The following is a 12,106-nucleotide window of genomic DNA, read 5'->3' as shown; positions in this document are numbered from 1 at the left end:
TCACTTAAGTGCAAATTTTTTTTAAAAACCATCATTTAAGTGCCAATTTAAAAAAAAACATTTACTTTAGTGTCAACCCCACCGAGCCACGTCAGCTCAAATATTAATTAAAAAAAAAAGCACGTGTCGGATTTCTGGTAAGCGACGTCAACTCAAATTGGAGTTGACACTGAAGTGATCGTTTTTAAAAGAAGTTGACACTTAAGTTATCGCTTTTTAAAAAAGTTGGCACTTAAGTGATCGTTTTGAAAGTTTTGACACTAAAGTGAGTGCCGTACACAAGTTTTGGCACTTCTAGTGTTCTTTACTCGCATAAACGGATGGCTCTGGTGGCTCCCTATAAGCAGCTACTGGACAGAAAACATTTTAGAACCCTCGTTCAACAGCCAACAGTAAATGGACCAAAAAGAATCATAGCTAAAAATTAGACTTGGCAGATAAAAGCCAAAACGCACTTGAAATCCATGTCCTTTTTTCTTTTCTTTTTAAAGATTTTTTGGATTGTTGAGTTCATATGAAGTATACTCGATAAAGATTGACCATCTAGGAATCGGTTGCGATGTGATACCGAATTGATCCGAACTCAGACTGATGCATGAACTTACCATGTTCTGCGTGGGCTAGTCAGATGCAAAGGTCAGTTCCAGAGAAGGAGAACTTGTGTGTGTCATCAGGTCTCCGCCCAGTACAAGCAACTGATGCCAGCATCATATGCATACGCTAAACATGAACAATTACCTAAGCACTGCTTCCGGCAGGAGTCATCCAAAGGGGAATACCGAATTGCATAATTTGGTACTTTTGCGTTCTCTATTTTCATAAATCCATCATATTTTCCCCCGTTAGTGCTACCATCATGTATCCTTTCACATTGCAGCAATGACCTCCGGACGCATCCCCCGGACCAATTCCCTCTGCTCCATTCTTCAATGTTTTTAGGCTCAAAGCCTCTCAAGCAGTTGCAAATAGGTGATGCGTTCGCATTGCAGATTCCGAACTGCCCACACTTTCCATAAACATCACAATCACTCTCCCACGACGACCAATAGATCGCCCAATAATTCTCCTTTTCATCTACTAAGTTAAACCCATTAAGATACACTGAGTGCATGAGGGCCACTCCAATGAAAATGTTACCATTCCATGGACCACTCCGCCAATACCGGATGCTGCCATTCCAAAGGACAATTTCGCGAATGTTCAGCGGTCCAGAGAAACCATGAAGCTTCCAACCTGTGGATCGGAAGGGCTTTTCCTAGATGATAAGAACCTCTTCCCATTTGTTCTTACGCTGGTGCTGAGCTTCATTTTTGCCAGCAGTGAGTCGGACATGTGGTCAAAACTTTGCCAGAGTACGTTCGAATCATTTGCACTGGAGCTGGAACCCTATTTGAGCAGGACAAGTTTTCCAGAATCTAACAATTGAGCTGTTCTATCCAGCGCAGACGTCCCGACACTGGATGGCCAAACTACTTCCTTCTTTCCATTCATCCTCACAAGATTACCGTCATCAGATATCATCGCAACACCAGAAGAGTCTAAAATCGGTGTCTCCCCATTCGCCACCCATAAGACATTGTATGCATATCTTGTTCTGCCAAATTCCAACATATTGATTCGCAGAACCATTAGGGCAAAAGAATCCCCACTTGTACAGCCCTCCACTCAATGTTATACTTCTGGGATCTCAGATGTACCCAGATGTTGTGATGGCATCTCCTCCATTGCAAAGTTTCCCCGCATAACTATACATTAGGAAGAAAGAAAACAATCTTGCTCTTCCCGGAAGCATCATGACTGCATAATCTTTCTTCTTGACAACGACCAAGAAACAGGCTTTGCTACTGGCTTTTGATAGAGAGAGGATCAAGGACATCAGAAGCCACAACCTGAAGGTCGGAACCAAGGGGTGGAAATCAAACTTATGGAGGGAAAACCACGTAGTGGAAGATAAATTTCTTAGTGTCTTGGAAATTATCCTGGCGGATGGGTTTGAGAAGCTCCATGAAGAGATTGATAGTGGAGAATCTGAAAATGGTCTCATCACTCCAACCAGAAGATTTCCCACATTGGCTATTGCTGTCAATGCCACCACTTTTACTAGCTAGAGGCCAAATTGGTTTGGGCATAAGTCTTCTAAGCGGAGGACTTGTGATTCTCAAGACTGTTGGTCTAGTCTACACCTTGAAGATGTTGATCCATTAAACATGAGTTTTGAGTTTCTACATTAGAAAATGATGAAAAGTGATCATCGTTGACCACAAAATGTTGTTGTATCTAGCAATATCACCTAGAGAGGGTAAATAGGTGATTTTAAACAATTTTGACTAGAAAATGCAGAATTAAAATAATCAAGTCAAAATATACATAGAATCTGAATATGAATATGTGCAGTTTATGATTCTAAACAGGAATATGCATTTTCTGTGCATGTAGATTCTGAATATGAACACCAGTATGTAATATTCTATCAGCCACAATGATAAGAGTTTAGAGATAGAGGATATTACACACGTCGATTATAGTGGTTCAGCTTAGATCAAGCCTACATCCACTCTCCCACACCGATAACCGATAAACTAGATTTCACTAGATGAATCAATTAAGGTTTACAATAAGTAATGATACTCTCTTTGATCGATCACCCTATCATCTCTCAATCACTCTTACAAAGCCTCTCAATGATTATCATATAAAGCTCACGAGGACAAGTATGAATCTGAATAACTCTAGCACTTTGGAATTGATGATTCCGATCTCACATAATAGCAACACCATGGATATCCTTTTATACTTCTTCACCCCCAAATTAGCCGTTGGAAAGGCTTCAAAGGATCGTTCTTCATTGCTAATTGGATGTCATCAATCTTGATTAATAGAGACTACATTTGAAGAGATTTGATGACCATTGATGTTGAATCTGAACCCTCGGATTAAGTCGCCCATACAACTCAATCTTCGGTTTCCATAAGTGAAGTTCTTCAAATATGGAAATTTTCTTGTCTCATGAAAGGTAATTTTCAATTAAAGATATTCTACAAATTTAATGCAGAATAATCTTATCAATTAAAGGTTACAAACTTCCGTAAATATCTCAGCAATAACGAACATTAGTCAGCCATGGGTCTTCAAAATCTGGAATCAATATATTTCGTGGCTTTTGAACAATCTTCAAAAACGAAGCGAGTCTTCTATAGCGGAATGTTTTGTCGTGTCTGAACAGTCTTCATAAACGAAACCATTCTTCAGAATCTGAAAAGATATAACACTAAGTTTGATATTGATGGAATCCTTTTTTTATGCTCGCATATAAGTTTTCATTCAAAAGTGTAGTTGAAGCAATACAAGTGACACTTCACTTGATCTGGATAACATGATTAACCCCTTCAAAAACAGATATGCGATACTCTTGCCTTGAGTCCGAACATCCAACAAAGAACAATATAAACTTCTTTTCTCAGAAGCAATATACAAAACTTTAAATGCATAATTCAGATGCAATATCTTGAGCTCCATCTTCTAGTCCCCCTAAACGTATTGGCAATCACGGCTCTATATCACTATTCACATATCTAAGGTTCTTCCAAGCTTTACCGAACTTCACGTTCTAGGCTTGTTCACCTTCTATTTAGGTACCCAAAGCTTGTAGACACTTCTACACTCAATGCCTTATTCACCATTGATAGATAACTTATAACCTTCAGACGTTCTATTAATACACCATCTGCATAACATCTCCTGCTTCTTTCACCTAGTTCTACTCAACCAATAAACACATTAGTAGCCTTCGAATATTTTATCATCTTCAAAACATCATAAGGGATTTTCCCTAACAAATTGGAGGGTACTTCAATAATTTCTTGATTTCAGAAGCTAATTTGCGATTATGAGTCCAAAATTAGACTTTTGCTTGACTTAGTCACCCTTTTTACATTGATCCAACGCTTCTTTCTAAATCTTCATTTTACATCTTGTGGACTAAACTCGGTAACGAGTGTTCACTCCTTTCTCCATATAAACACCATGAATATCTAATTTTCAAACCACCACAATGACATCGTCTTTGTCCAGCCACAGCTCTGGGGTGTCCAGCCACGATCAGCAACCCCAGACCAAAAAATGTGCATTACATCCATCTCAGGGCCTTCCACGGTTCAAGTTACAAACGTCCATCCCACGTCAAACCATCAGCTACCATTGAATCCATCGAGCCCGCCCGTGAGAGGCGGAGGACTAGATGTTGTAACTTCAATGACTCCAAGATCGTTGACGAGAAGGTCAGTCAAAGTCGTCTGCACAAAGAACCGCAGCGATGGAGGCCCACTCTCTCGATGATTCAAGAACACTGACGGAGGAAAATGGGTGCGAAGACAGGACATGCTTTTGAAAGGGTTCTGAGTTTGGACGCTATCTTTACCACTGTCTTGTTGCCATGTGCCAGAGGGGAAAGGGATAGTTAGAACAAAGTTGTAGGTGCAAGACTGCTGAGTCGCCCATGGCATCAACCGTCATGGTGCCCAGCTAATGGGGAACCGTGGTGCGCCCTGTCCCTAATCCCCGTAGCCAGAACTGGGATCCTCAATAGCCTGGACCCAAGACCCGATGCCAAAACTCAGGTCCTAGCATCTTTGACCAGAGTCCCTGAGGCTGGATCCAGATCCTCGAGGCCCAGGCACACCCTACTTAGCAAACTAGCTGTCCCTGGCACGGCCCGCTGTGGTAGTGTGTTTGGGCGAGGCTTGCCCAAACCTGGATCCTTGGGACAGTCCTCGATTTAGAAGAAAAAATACTACTTACAACTTAATCTATGTGAACCAATATAATCATAACCATTAAAATGCAATAACTTCTACACTTACAAGAATACGGTTTGATATAGATTTTTTCAAAGTATGTCGTAAAGCTCCCAAAAACTCGGGTTTAGAAAAAGATGGAGATTTCCAATGTTCAATGATAATCAAGGTTCTATGTGAAGTTTGCTAACACAATCACTTAGAGGGGTTGAATAGATGAATAGTAAATAGAACTATGCAGTGCTTCTATCAAACAGTAAATATATGTGAAGAATAGAAGACACTGCACAACAGATTACAGTAGCTTGACTTTTGCTCAAACTTACGTCCGCTCTCCCACACTAACAATCTTCTACTGGCTGGATTCCATTAAGTAATCAAATGAGAAATTATAGAAATATGTGATGGCTTGAACACAAACACTTCAACAAAAGCAAGTGCTGCTTCTACCAAAACTGTCTCACTTTACACATTTAAACTCTATATTACACCTCTCACAAGATCTCACTTATAAGCTCGAGTAGACAATTTAGAATAAATATAGCTCCATTGAAATATGGATCATGAACTCTTGATCTTTTTTTTTTCCTCCTTTCAAAGCTTGTGCTCCTTATATATTCCTTGTCTCCTAAGCTTCCGCTCGATAGAACCACACCGAGGATCGATCTTCAAACTAGCCGTTGACAAATTGATGGATAAGAATCACATAACCATTGAGGTCGAAGACATTAGAGATTTGAAAGGATTTGTTCGCCCATACAATCAAATCTTTGAATCTACAAATCAAGCTTCTAATAAAGGGAATTATCTACGGGATAATTGTCAATCAATCGAGACTCCTCATACATAAAATTATGAGATTATCTTTTAGATTGATTGTCGATTAATATAACTTAGGAACAAAATACCAAACTAGATTATTGACCATTGGTGAGGGATATTTTCCCTAATAAATAATCAAGAATATGTTTATAACAACAATGAGGATCATTTGAAGTTCCAGGATATATATCGCCATAAATAGCTTGAATGAGTTTGCCTCTGTCCACGAAATATGCTTCTTGGCAAATTAAGTACATAAGGCGTAATGATACATTTGTAGAATATCCTCATAGTATTTCACAAAGTCTTTTCAACATGATATAGCAATTTCGTTTCTTTCAAAATCTAATATAGTTTCTTCAACACTATACATGTATGGATTGAGGTTATCCCGCACTTCGCTTTCCTTGACAGAAAGGGAGTGTGGTGGGAGGCTTCCAAGGCAATGCCTGCTTGAGAATGTTGGATGCCCTTGCCCACGGTGAAGAATCCTCTTCTCATTCTCATTCGCGATAGAGAGGGCAATCAAACACGGAAAGATGTACATTTCAAGAACACCAGTCATCGGCCTTCAATAGTTGTGAGAGTGACATTGTTGATAGAACCTCTATTTTGGCTTTGTTCGGAGCCATCGGTGCCTCGGATTGGTTGCCTCTCAGTGTATGCAGGCTGGTTCGGACTAGGAAGATCCACCATTTCGCCGTGGAGCAACGACATGACAGTCGGAATGGTGGGCCTATCATTTGCAAGTTGTGTGCAAAGAAGACCCACATTTATGCATCTTAAAACCTCTGTTTCAAAGCATGTAACAGATATTTTTGGGTCTGCTAGTGCTAGAGCATTGTCTTCTTTCCACAACTTCCATGCCTGCACAAAACTCGAGTCAAGTTACTACTGGGATGTCAGTTTATGGAAACGAACCACAGTTCTACATCAGTAACAGCTTACAAATCCCAGAAGGCTCAAGGATTGATCTTCCTCGATAAAGCTAGTGTTCCGTCTTCCACTTATGATCTCTAGCAATAATACACCAAAGCTAAAGACATCTGATTTTTCTGAAAAACGTCCTTCCATTGCATATTCAGGCGCCATGTAACCACTGCATTCCCATCATAAACGTTTAGATTCCTGATGCAGAGTAGAAAATAAAGCTGGTAGGAAATTCAAAATGCAGAAAGGTACTGACTAGGTCCCCACGACTCTTCGCGTATTTGCTTGATCTTCATTGCCTTCAAAGATCCTTGCCATCCCAAAGTCTGAAATTTTTGGATTCAGCTCTTCATCCAACAGGATATTACTTGCCTTTAAATCTCTATGAATTATCCTTAGTCTAGAGTCCCGGTGAAGGTACAATAGGGCTCGACAGATTCCATCAATGATGTTGGATCTTCTTCTCCAATCAAGATGTTCGCGCTTGAGTGGATCTGAATGGACAACATAAGCAAATGCAGACAATTTGCATTATTTTTGTGACTGGGATATGGTCAAATGCACAGAAAGAAGCTCAGATGCAAGCTAGAAATGCATGGCTGACATTGAGAACGCTAAAGTGGGATTGGTCGACGAACATTAAAAGAAGACATATCTTACCAAAAAGATAAGTGTCGAGGCTCTTGTTTGGCATGAACTCATAGATTATTATATTCTCATCTCCTTCAACACAATATCCAAGGATTTTAACAAGATTTTGATGTTGGACCTTACAAATGACCTCCATTTCATTCATGAATTCCTGGAACCCTTGTGCTGAAGTTTTGGATAGTCTTTTGACTGCTATTTCTTTGCCATTTGACAGTCTCCCCTGCACGCAAGGACTAGTGAGTCGACGAAATTAGCAAAGTGAAAAGACGTCACTATTCGTCGCAAGATAACTTGTTACCTTGTATACTGGCCCAAAACCACCCTGCGCTAGCTTACTGGTGTCGCTGAAGTTACTTGTTGCTGTGGCCAATTCTTCCAATTTATATAGTACTAGCTCCTGGACATTAGCTTTGCCCAGTTTCTCTCCAAGCATGTTTTCGCCAGAAACTGCTAATGAGGCTTCTCCTTCCGTGCGTCTTCTTGCTGCTGATTACATAAACATAGTCAGCTATTTCATGCATCCAGAAAACAATCGAACTGCATGAATACCAAATCTAGTAGCAGCATAACCAATTACCTCGTTGTGTCTTCAACTTACTCCAGTAAAAGCACAGAACAATGAAAACAATTGTTCCCAAAATCACAGCAGTTGCTATGATTGCTCTCATGTCTCTCTTTTCACCTGCATATCCGATTGATGACATAAGCAGCTGCTGAACAAAATGCTTTTTGTCAACCCTCATTCAGCATCTAATGTTGAGGGTATCAAAAGAAGAAACAGCTAGCGGTTGGACTTGGAAGATCACAGCCAACAAGCATGTGATATCATATCCTTTCAATTTTTTTCTTTTCCTGAGGAATGGGATGTTGAGGATTATACTAATTATAGTTAACCGTTAGTTGTGACAATGGTACTGAAATTGATCAGAAATTAAATTGAGGAACGAGCTTACCAAGTTCTGTGTGGGCCAGTCGGATGTAAAGATCAGCTCCCGCAATGGGGAACTTCTGTATGTCGATTAAGTCTCCGCTCCAGTACATGCAACCGATGCCAGCGTAATATGCATATGCTACACACGAACAGTTATTTAAGCACAGCTTCTGACATTGGTCTCCCAAAGGGGAAAACCAAACTGCATAATAAGGCACTTTTGCATTCTCTATCTTCAAAAATCCGTCCTCTTTTCCTGCTTTTGTTCTTCCATTAATAATCCTTTCGCATTGAAGCGATGACCTCCGGACACATCCCGCAGACCAATTCCCTCTCCCCCATTCTTCGATGTTCTTAGGCTCGAAGCCTCTCAAGCAGCTGCAAATAGGTACTGTGTTGGCGTCACAGATTCCGAATGGCCCACATGTGCCATAAACATCACAATGACTATCCTGAGACGACCAAACAATCTGCCAATCATTCTTGTTTTCGTGCCAGTATGGCTGCACAAAAATACCATTTGACTTTAATAAAAAGTACGAAATATAAGATGCCTCAGCAAAACCGTAAGTTAGATAGATAGTTCCTTCCTTGTCATCTACTATGGTCCACCCATCAAGATAGGACAAATACATGTGATATATTCCAATGAAGATACCACCATTCCATGGACCACTCCGCCAATACAACGTACTGCCATTCCAAATGAAAAGTTCAGGAATGTTCAGCGGTTCGAGACTCATTGAGAAGCTTCCCATCGCTGGATCAGAAGGGCTTTCCCAGGATGTGAGTACGTTCTTCTCATTTGTTCTTACGTTAGTGCTGAGCTTCATTGTTGAGAGAAATGAGTCGGACCCATGGTCAAAACTTTGCCAGAGTATGCCTGAATCATTTGCAACAGAACTCGAACTTCTTTTTGTCAAGACGAGGTTTCCCGAATCTAATATTTGGGCACTTGAGTTTGTTATGGAGGTTGAAACGTTTGATGACCAAATAACTTCCTTCTTCCCACTCATTAGCACCAGATTACCATCATCGGATATCGTCAGGACCCCAGTAGAATCTAAAATTGGTTTATCACGGTTGGCAACCCAGAGGACACTATATGCGGGGATCTTGTTGGGCCAAATTCCAACATACCGATTTGCAGAACCATTCGGGCTAAAGAACCCTAATTTGTAGAGACCTCCACTTGACGTTATACTTCCGGGGTCTTGGATGTGCTCAGTTGCTGCGATGACATCCCCTCCAACGCAAAACTTCAAGGCACAACAGAACATTGAAACAAGAGCAAATAAGTTTGCTTTCCCCAGAAGTGTCATGATGAAACCTGAATGTTTCGTCTCAGCAACAGCAAACAACAAGTGGCATTACTGGCTTTGACAGAGAACGACCAAGAACCACCAGAATCCTGAAACTGAAGTTTAGTACAGAAGAAACATATCACAATTCTGGAGAGAGAAAGATGCCAACGTGGCTTAGACTGTTGCTGCAGAGTTTCTAGCTAAAAGGGCTTTACAAGCAAGCAGCACCATGAAGAGATTGATAGCGAACAGTCTGCCAACTATGATTCTTTTCCGATCGAGATATATGGATCCGTTGCTTTATTTCTGTCCTAGTTAATCCTTATTCGACATTAAAAGTATGTAATTGTTGGGCCGTTAGACTAGTCAAAAGTCAAAAAGTTGAAAAGCAAAAAAATAATAATAGTAGAAGGTTCACCCCCTCAGTTGGAGAAAGACGTTCGAGAATATAAAAAGGGGAGAAGAAGTAGTAAACAGAGGAAAAGAAAAGAAGAGAAAAGAAGAAGAAAAGGAGAAGGGAAAACAGTGACAAAAATTCGTTTTGGAGACCCGTCAAATCGGAATAACTGCGTTTTGCAGCCTCTGGTAAGTATTCAAGCCCTTTATTCATATAATCAGAGTAGTTTTGGGAGTTAGGCTGTATATTTGAAGTTATGTGAATTTTGAACTGTGACGTTTGATTAAAGAGTTGTTGAGCTGTAGGTATATGTGGCAATGATAGTTTAGGAAGTTGTGAAACTGTGGGGTTCAACAGAAATCTATTACGGATTTTGGTTTGATCGGAACGAATTTATGAAGTTTTGTGTTCAATCTTCGCGTTATGTATAGCTTTGAATATCTCCTCCGGACAAGAGTTCTGTAGAATATTTATGAATTAGTACATACAACAAACTAAGAGGGATATTATTGAAATAAATTGTTATCACAAAAAGAGGAGATTGTTGGATATGAAAAGAAGCGATTATTGACATGAAGAGAAACACTGGTTGATCATGAACAAGGGTGATAGTTTGGAAAAGTTTCATATTCCCAAGAGATATATTGATTAGCTGTAAGTAAATAGGCCCAATCACTCATTGTTCATTACACATTAAAGAACAACAACCATCTCTTCTTCGTAACTCTCTTTTCTTCACAATATTCTCTATTACCCTTCGCTTTTCATACACAAGTTTGATAACATATTCAGGCTCCATTTGTTTTGTGCAAAACAACTTCCAAGAAATTTTTTTTTTGATTTTCTGGCGTATGATTAATAGAAAATAAGTTAGTCTAAGAAAAAAATTTCCACCCATAGAAAAAATCCCTTCAAAAGTGGAGAAAATATTTTTTTTTTTTTTTTGAGAAGAGGAAAATATTTTCCTCGTATTTCCTTTCTTCCTTTTCACACTTCCTTTCTTCATAAATAATTTTTTTACTTACTTTTCATTTTTTTATTTTTAAAAAATTCAAAAGTTTATTTTTTATTTTTTTATTTGTTTCTTTTCTTCTTTTTTCTTTATCTCCTTTTCTTTTCTTTTCTTTTCTTTTCTTTTCTTCTTTCCTCCTTCTTCCTCCTTCCTTCACCCATTGCTCCTTCCTCCTTCCTCCACCGACCGAGGACCTTGGCGATTAGCCATGACGCGGGCCAACAAGCTCGAGGCTCGGCTGGCAAACAAGGCTGGAGCTCACCAACCTTAGATGAGCTCAAGCTTGTGGCTCGCCGGCCTCGAGGGAGCCTGAGATCGTTGGGACCAGCCGAGCCTCAAGCTCACCTTCAGCCCGTCAGCAGTCATCACCATGGCCGATGGCTAGCCGAAATCAAAAGGAAAAAAAATAAAAAAATAGAAGAGAAAAAATAAATACATAGATAGCGGCAAAAGTACAGCAGAAGTGCCAATATTTGTATACGGCGCCCACTTTAGTGTCAATATTTTTTTTGGATCACTTCAATGCCAAATCGGAGAAAAAACGATCACTTAAGTATCAATTCCGGCCAAAAATGATCTATTAAGTGCCAATTTCAATCAAATAGTATACGTGGCATTTTTTTATTAATTTCTTAATACTATGTGGATTTTTTTTTTAAAAAGTTCGTCCACATGGCATCCACTTGGCAATTTTTCTTTTGAAATTCAGTCCACGTAGACACCATGTGGATTTTTAATCTAAAAATTGAGCTAATTTTTTTTAAAAAATTATAAGTAAACAGAAAAATAACTTAAAAAATTAAAAAAATAAATAAAAATAAGCTTGCATTTGCAGCGATAGGGGCTGGCGAGGCCCAGCCGTGTCTAGTTGAGGCCTCACGGACCCCACGGGAGGTTGACCTCGCCGTGGCTGCACGAGATCGGGATCACCCAACCACCACTCGGTGTGATCGTGGCTAGGCTTTTCCGGCCTCGCCGTGGGGTCTCCGAAGCCTCGGCCACCCACAATCGGGCTTAACCGGTCCCTGGCAATGCCTCGCCGAGGGTCACCGGGGATCGATGACCCCACCGGGCACTCCCCCACCCATTGTCGGCGGTGGCTGACTACCGGCGATGGTGGCCGGCGGCGACAAGGGCTGTGAGTCCTCGTCGCTGCAACGTTAATTTTTTTAAAAAAAAATTTAGCTTATTTTCAGTTTTTGGGTTTTTTTTTTTACTTTTTTTAATATTACATGGTTTTTTTTATTATTTTTTAATTATTTTTTT

General features: G+C 40.0%; 1 protein-coding gene across 3 annotated transcripts; it reads right to left on the bottom strand.

Annotated features, from left to right (window-relative positions):
* Positions 1–5,986: 5,986 nt before the first annotated feature.
* On the bottom strand, positions 5,987–9,712 carry LOC115739696 (G-type lectin S-receptor-like serine/threonine-protein kinase SD1-13). Of its 3 annotated transcripts, XM_048285717.1 has the most exons (6): positions 7,774–8,023; positions 7,495–7,682; positions 7,206–7,416; positions 6,802–7,039; positions 6,564–6,714; positions 5,987–6,482 (listed from the first exon to the last, which is right to left on the bottom strand). In XM_048285717.1, exons 1-6 carry the CDS (start codon positions 7,937–7,939, stop codon positions 6,177–6,179), a joined length of 1,260 nt encoding a protein of 419 aa, XP_048141674.1. In that variant the 5' UTR covers positions 7,940–8,023; the 3' UTR covers positions 5,987–6,176. The 3 variants fall into 3 exon arrangements, 1 of the variants encoding a protein (XP_048141674.1); XR_007199791.1 differs by lacking the exons at positions 6,564–6,714; positions 6,802–7,039 and adding an exon at positions 8,150–9,712 and having other exon boundaries at positions 6,348–6,482; positions 7,315–7,416; positions 7,774–8,048; XR_007199790.1 differs by lacking the exons at positions 5,987–6,482; positions 6,564–6,714; positions 6,802–7,039 and adding an exon at positions 8,150–9,712 and having other exon boundaries at positions 7,232–7,416; positions 7,774–8,048.
* Between the last annotated feature and the right edge of the window lie 2,394 nt (positions 9,713–12,106).

The sequence above is a fragment of the Rhodamnia argentea genome, chromosome 9, assembly GCF_020921035.1.
Source record: "Rhodamnia argentea isolate NSW1041297 chromosome 9, ASM2092103v1, whole genome shotgun sequence".
NCBI classification, from domain to species: domain Eukaryota; kingdom Viridiplantae; phylum Streptophyta; class Magnoliopsida; order Myrtales; family Myrtaceae; genus Rhodamnia; species Rhodamnia argentea.
Note: the sequence above shows the minus strand (reverse complement) of the source record. Positions and strands in the feature narration are given on the sequence as shown.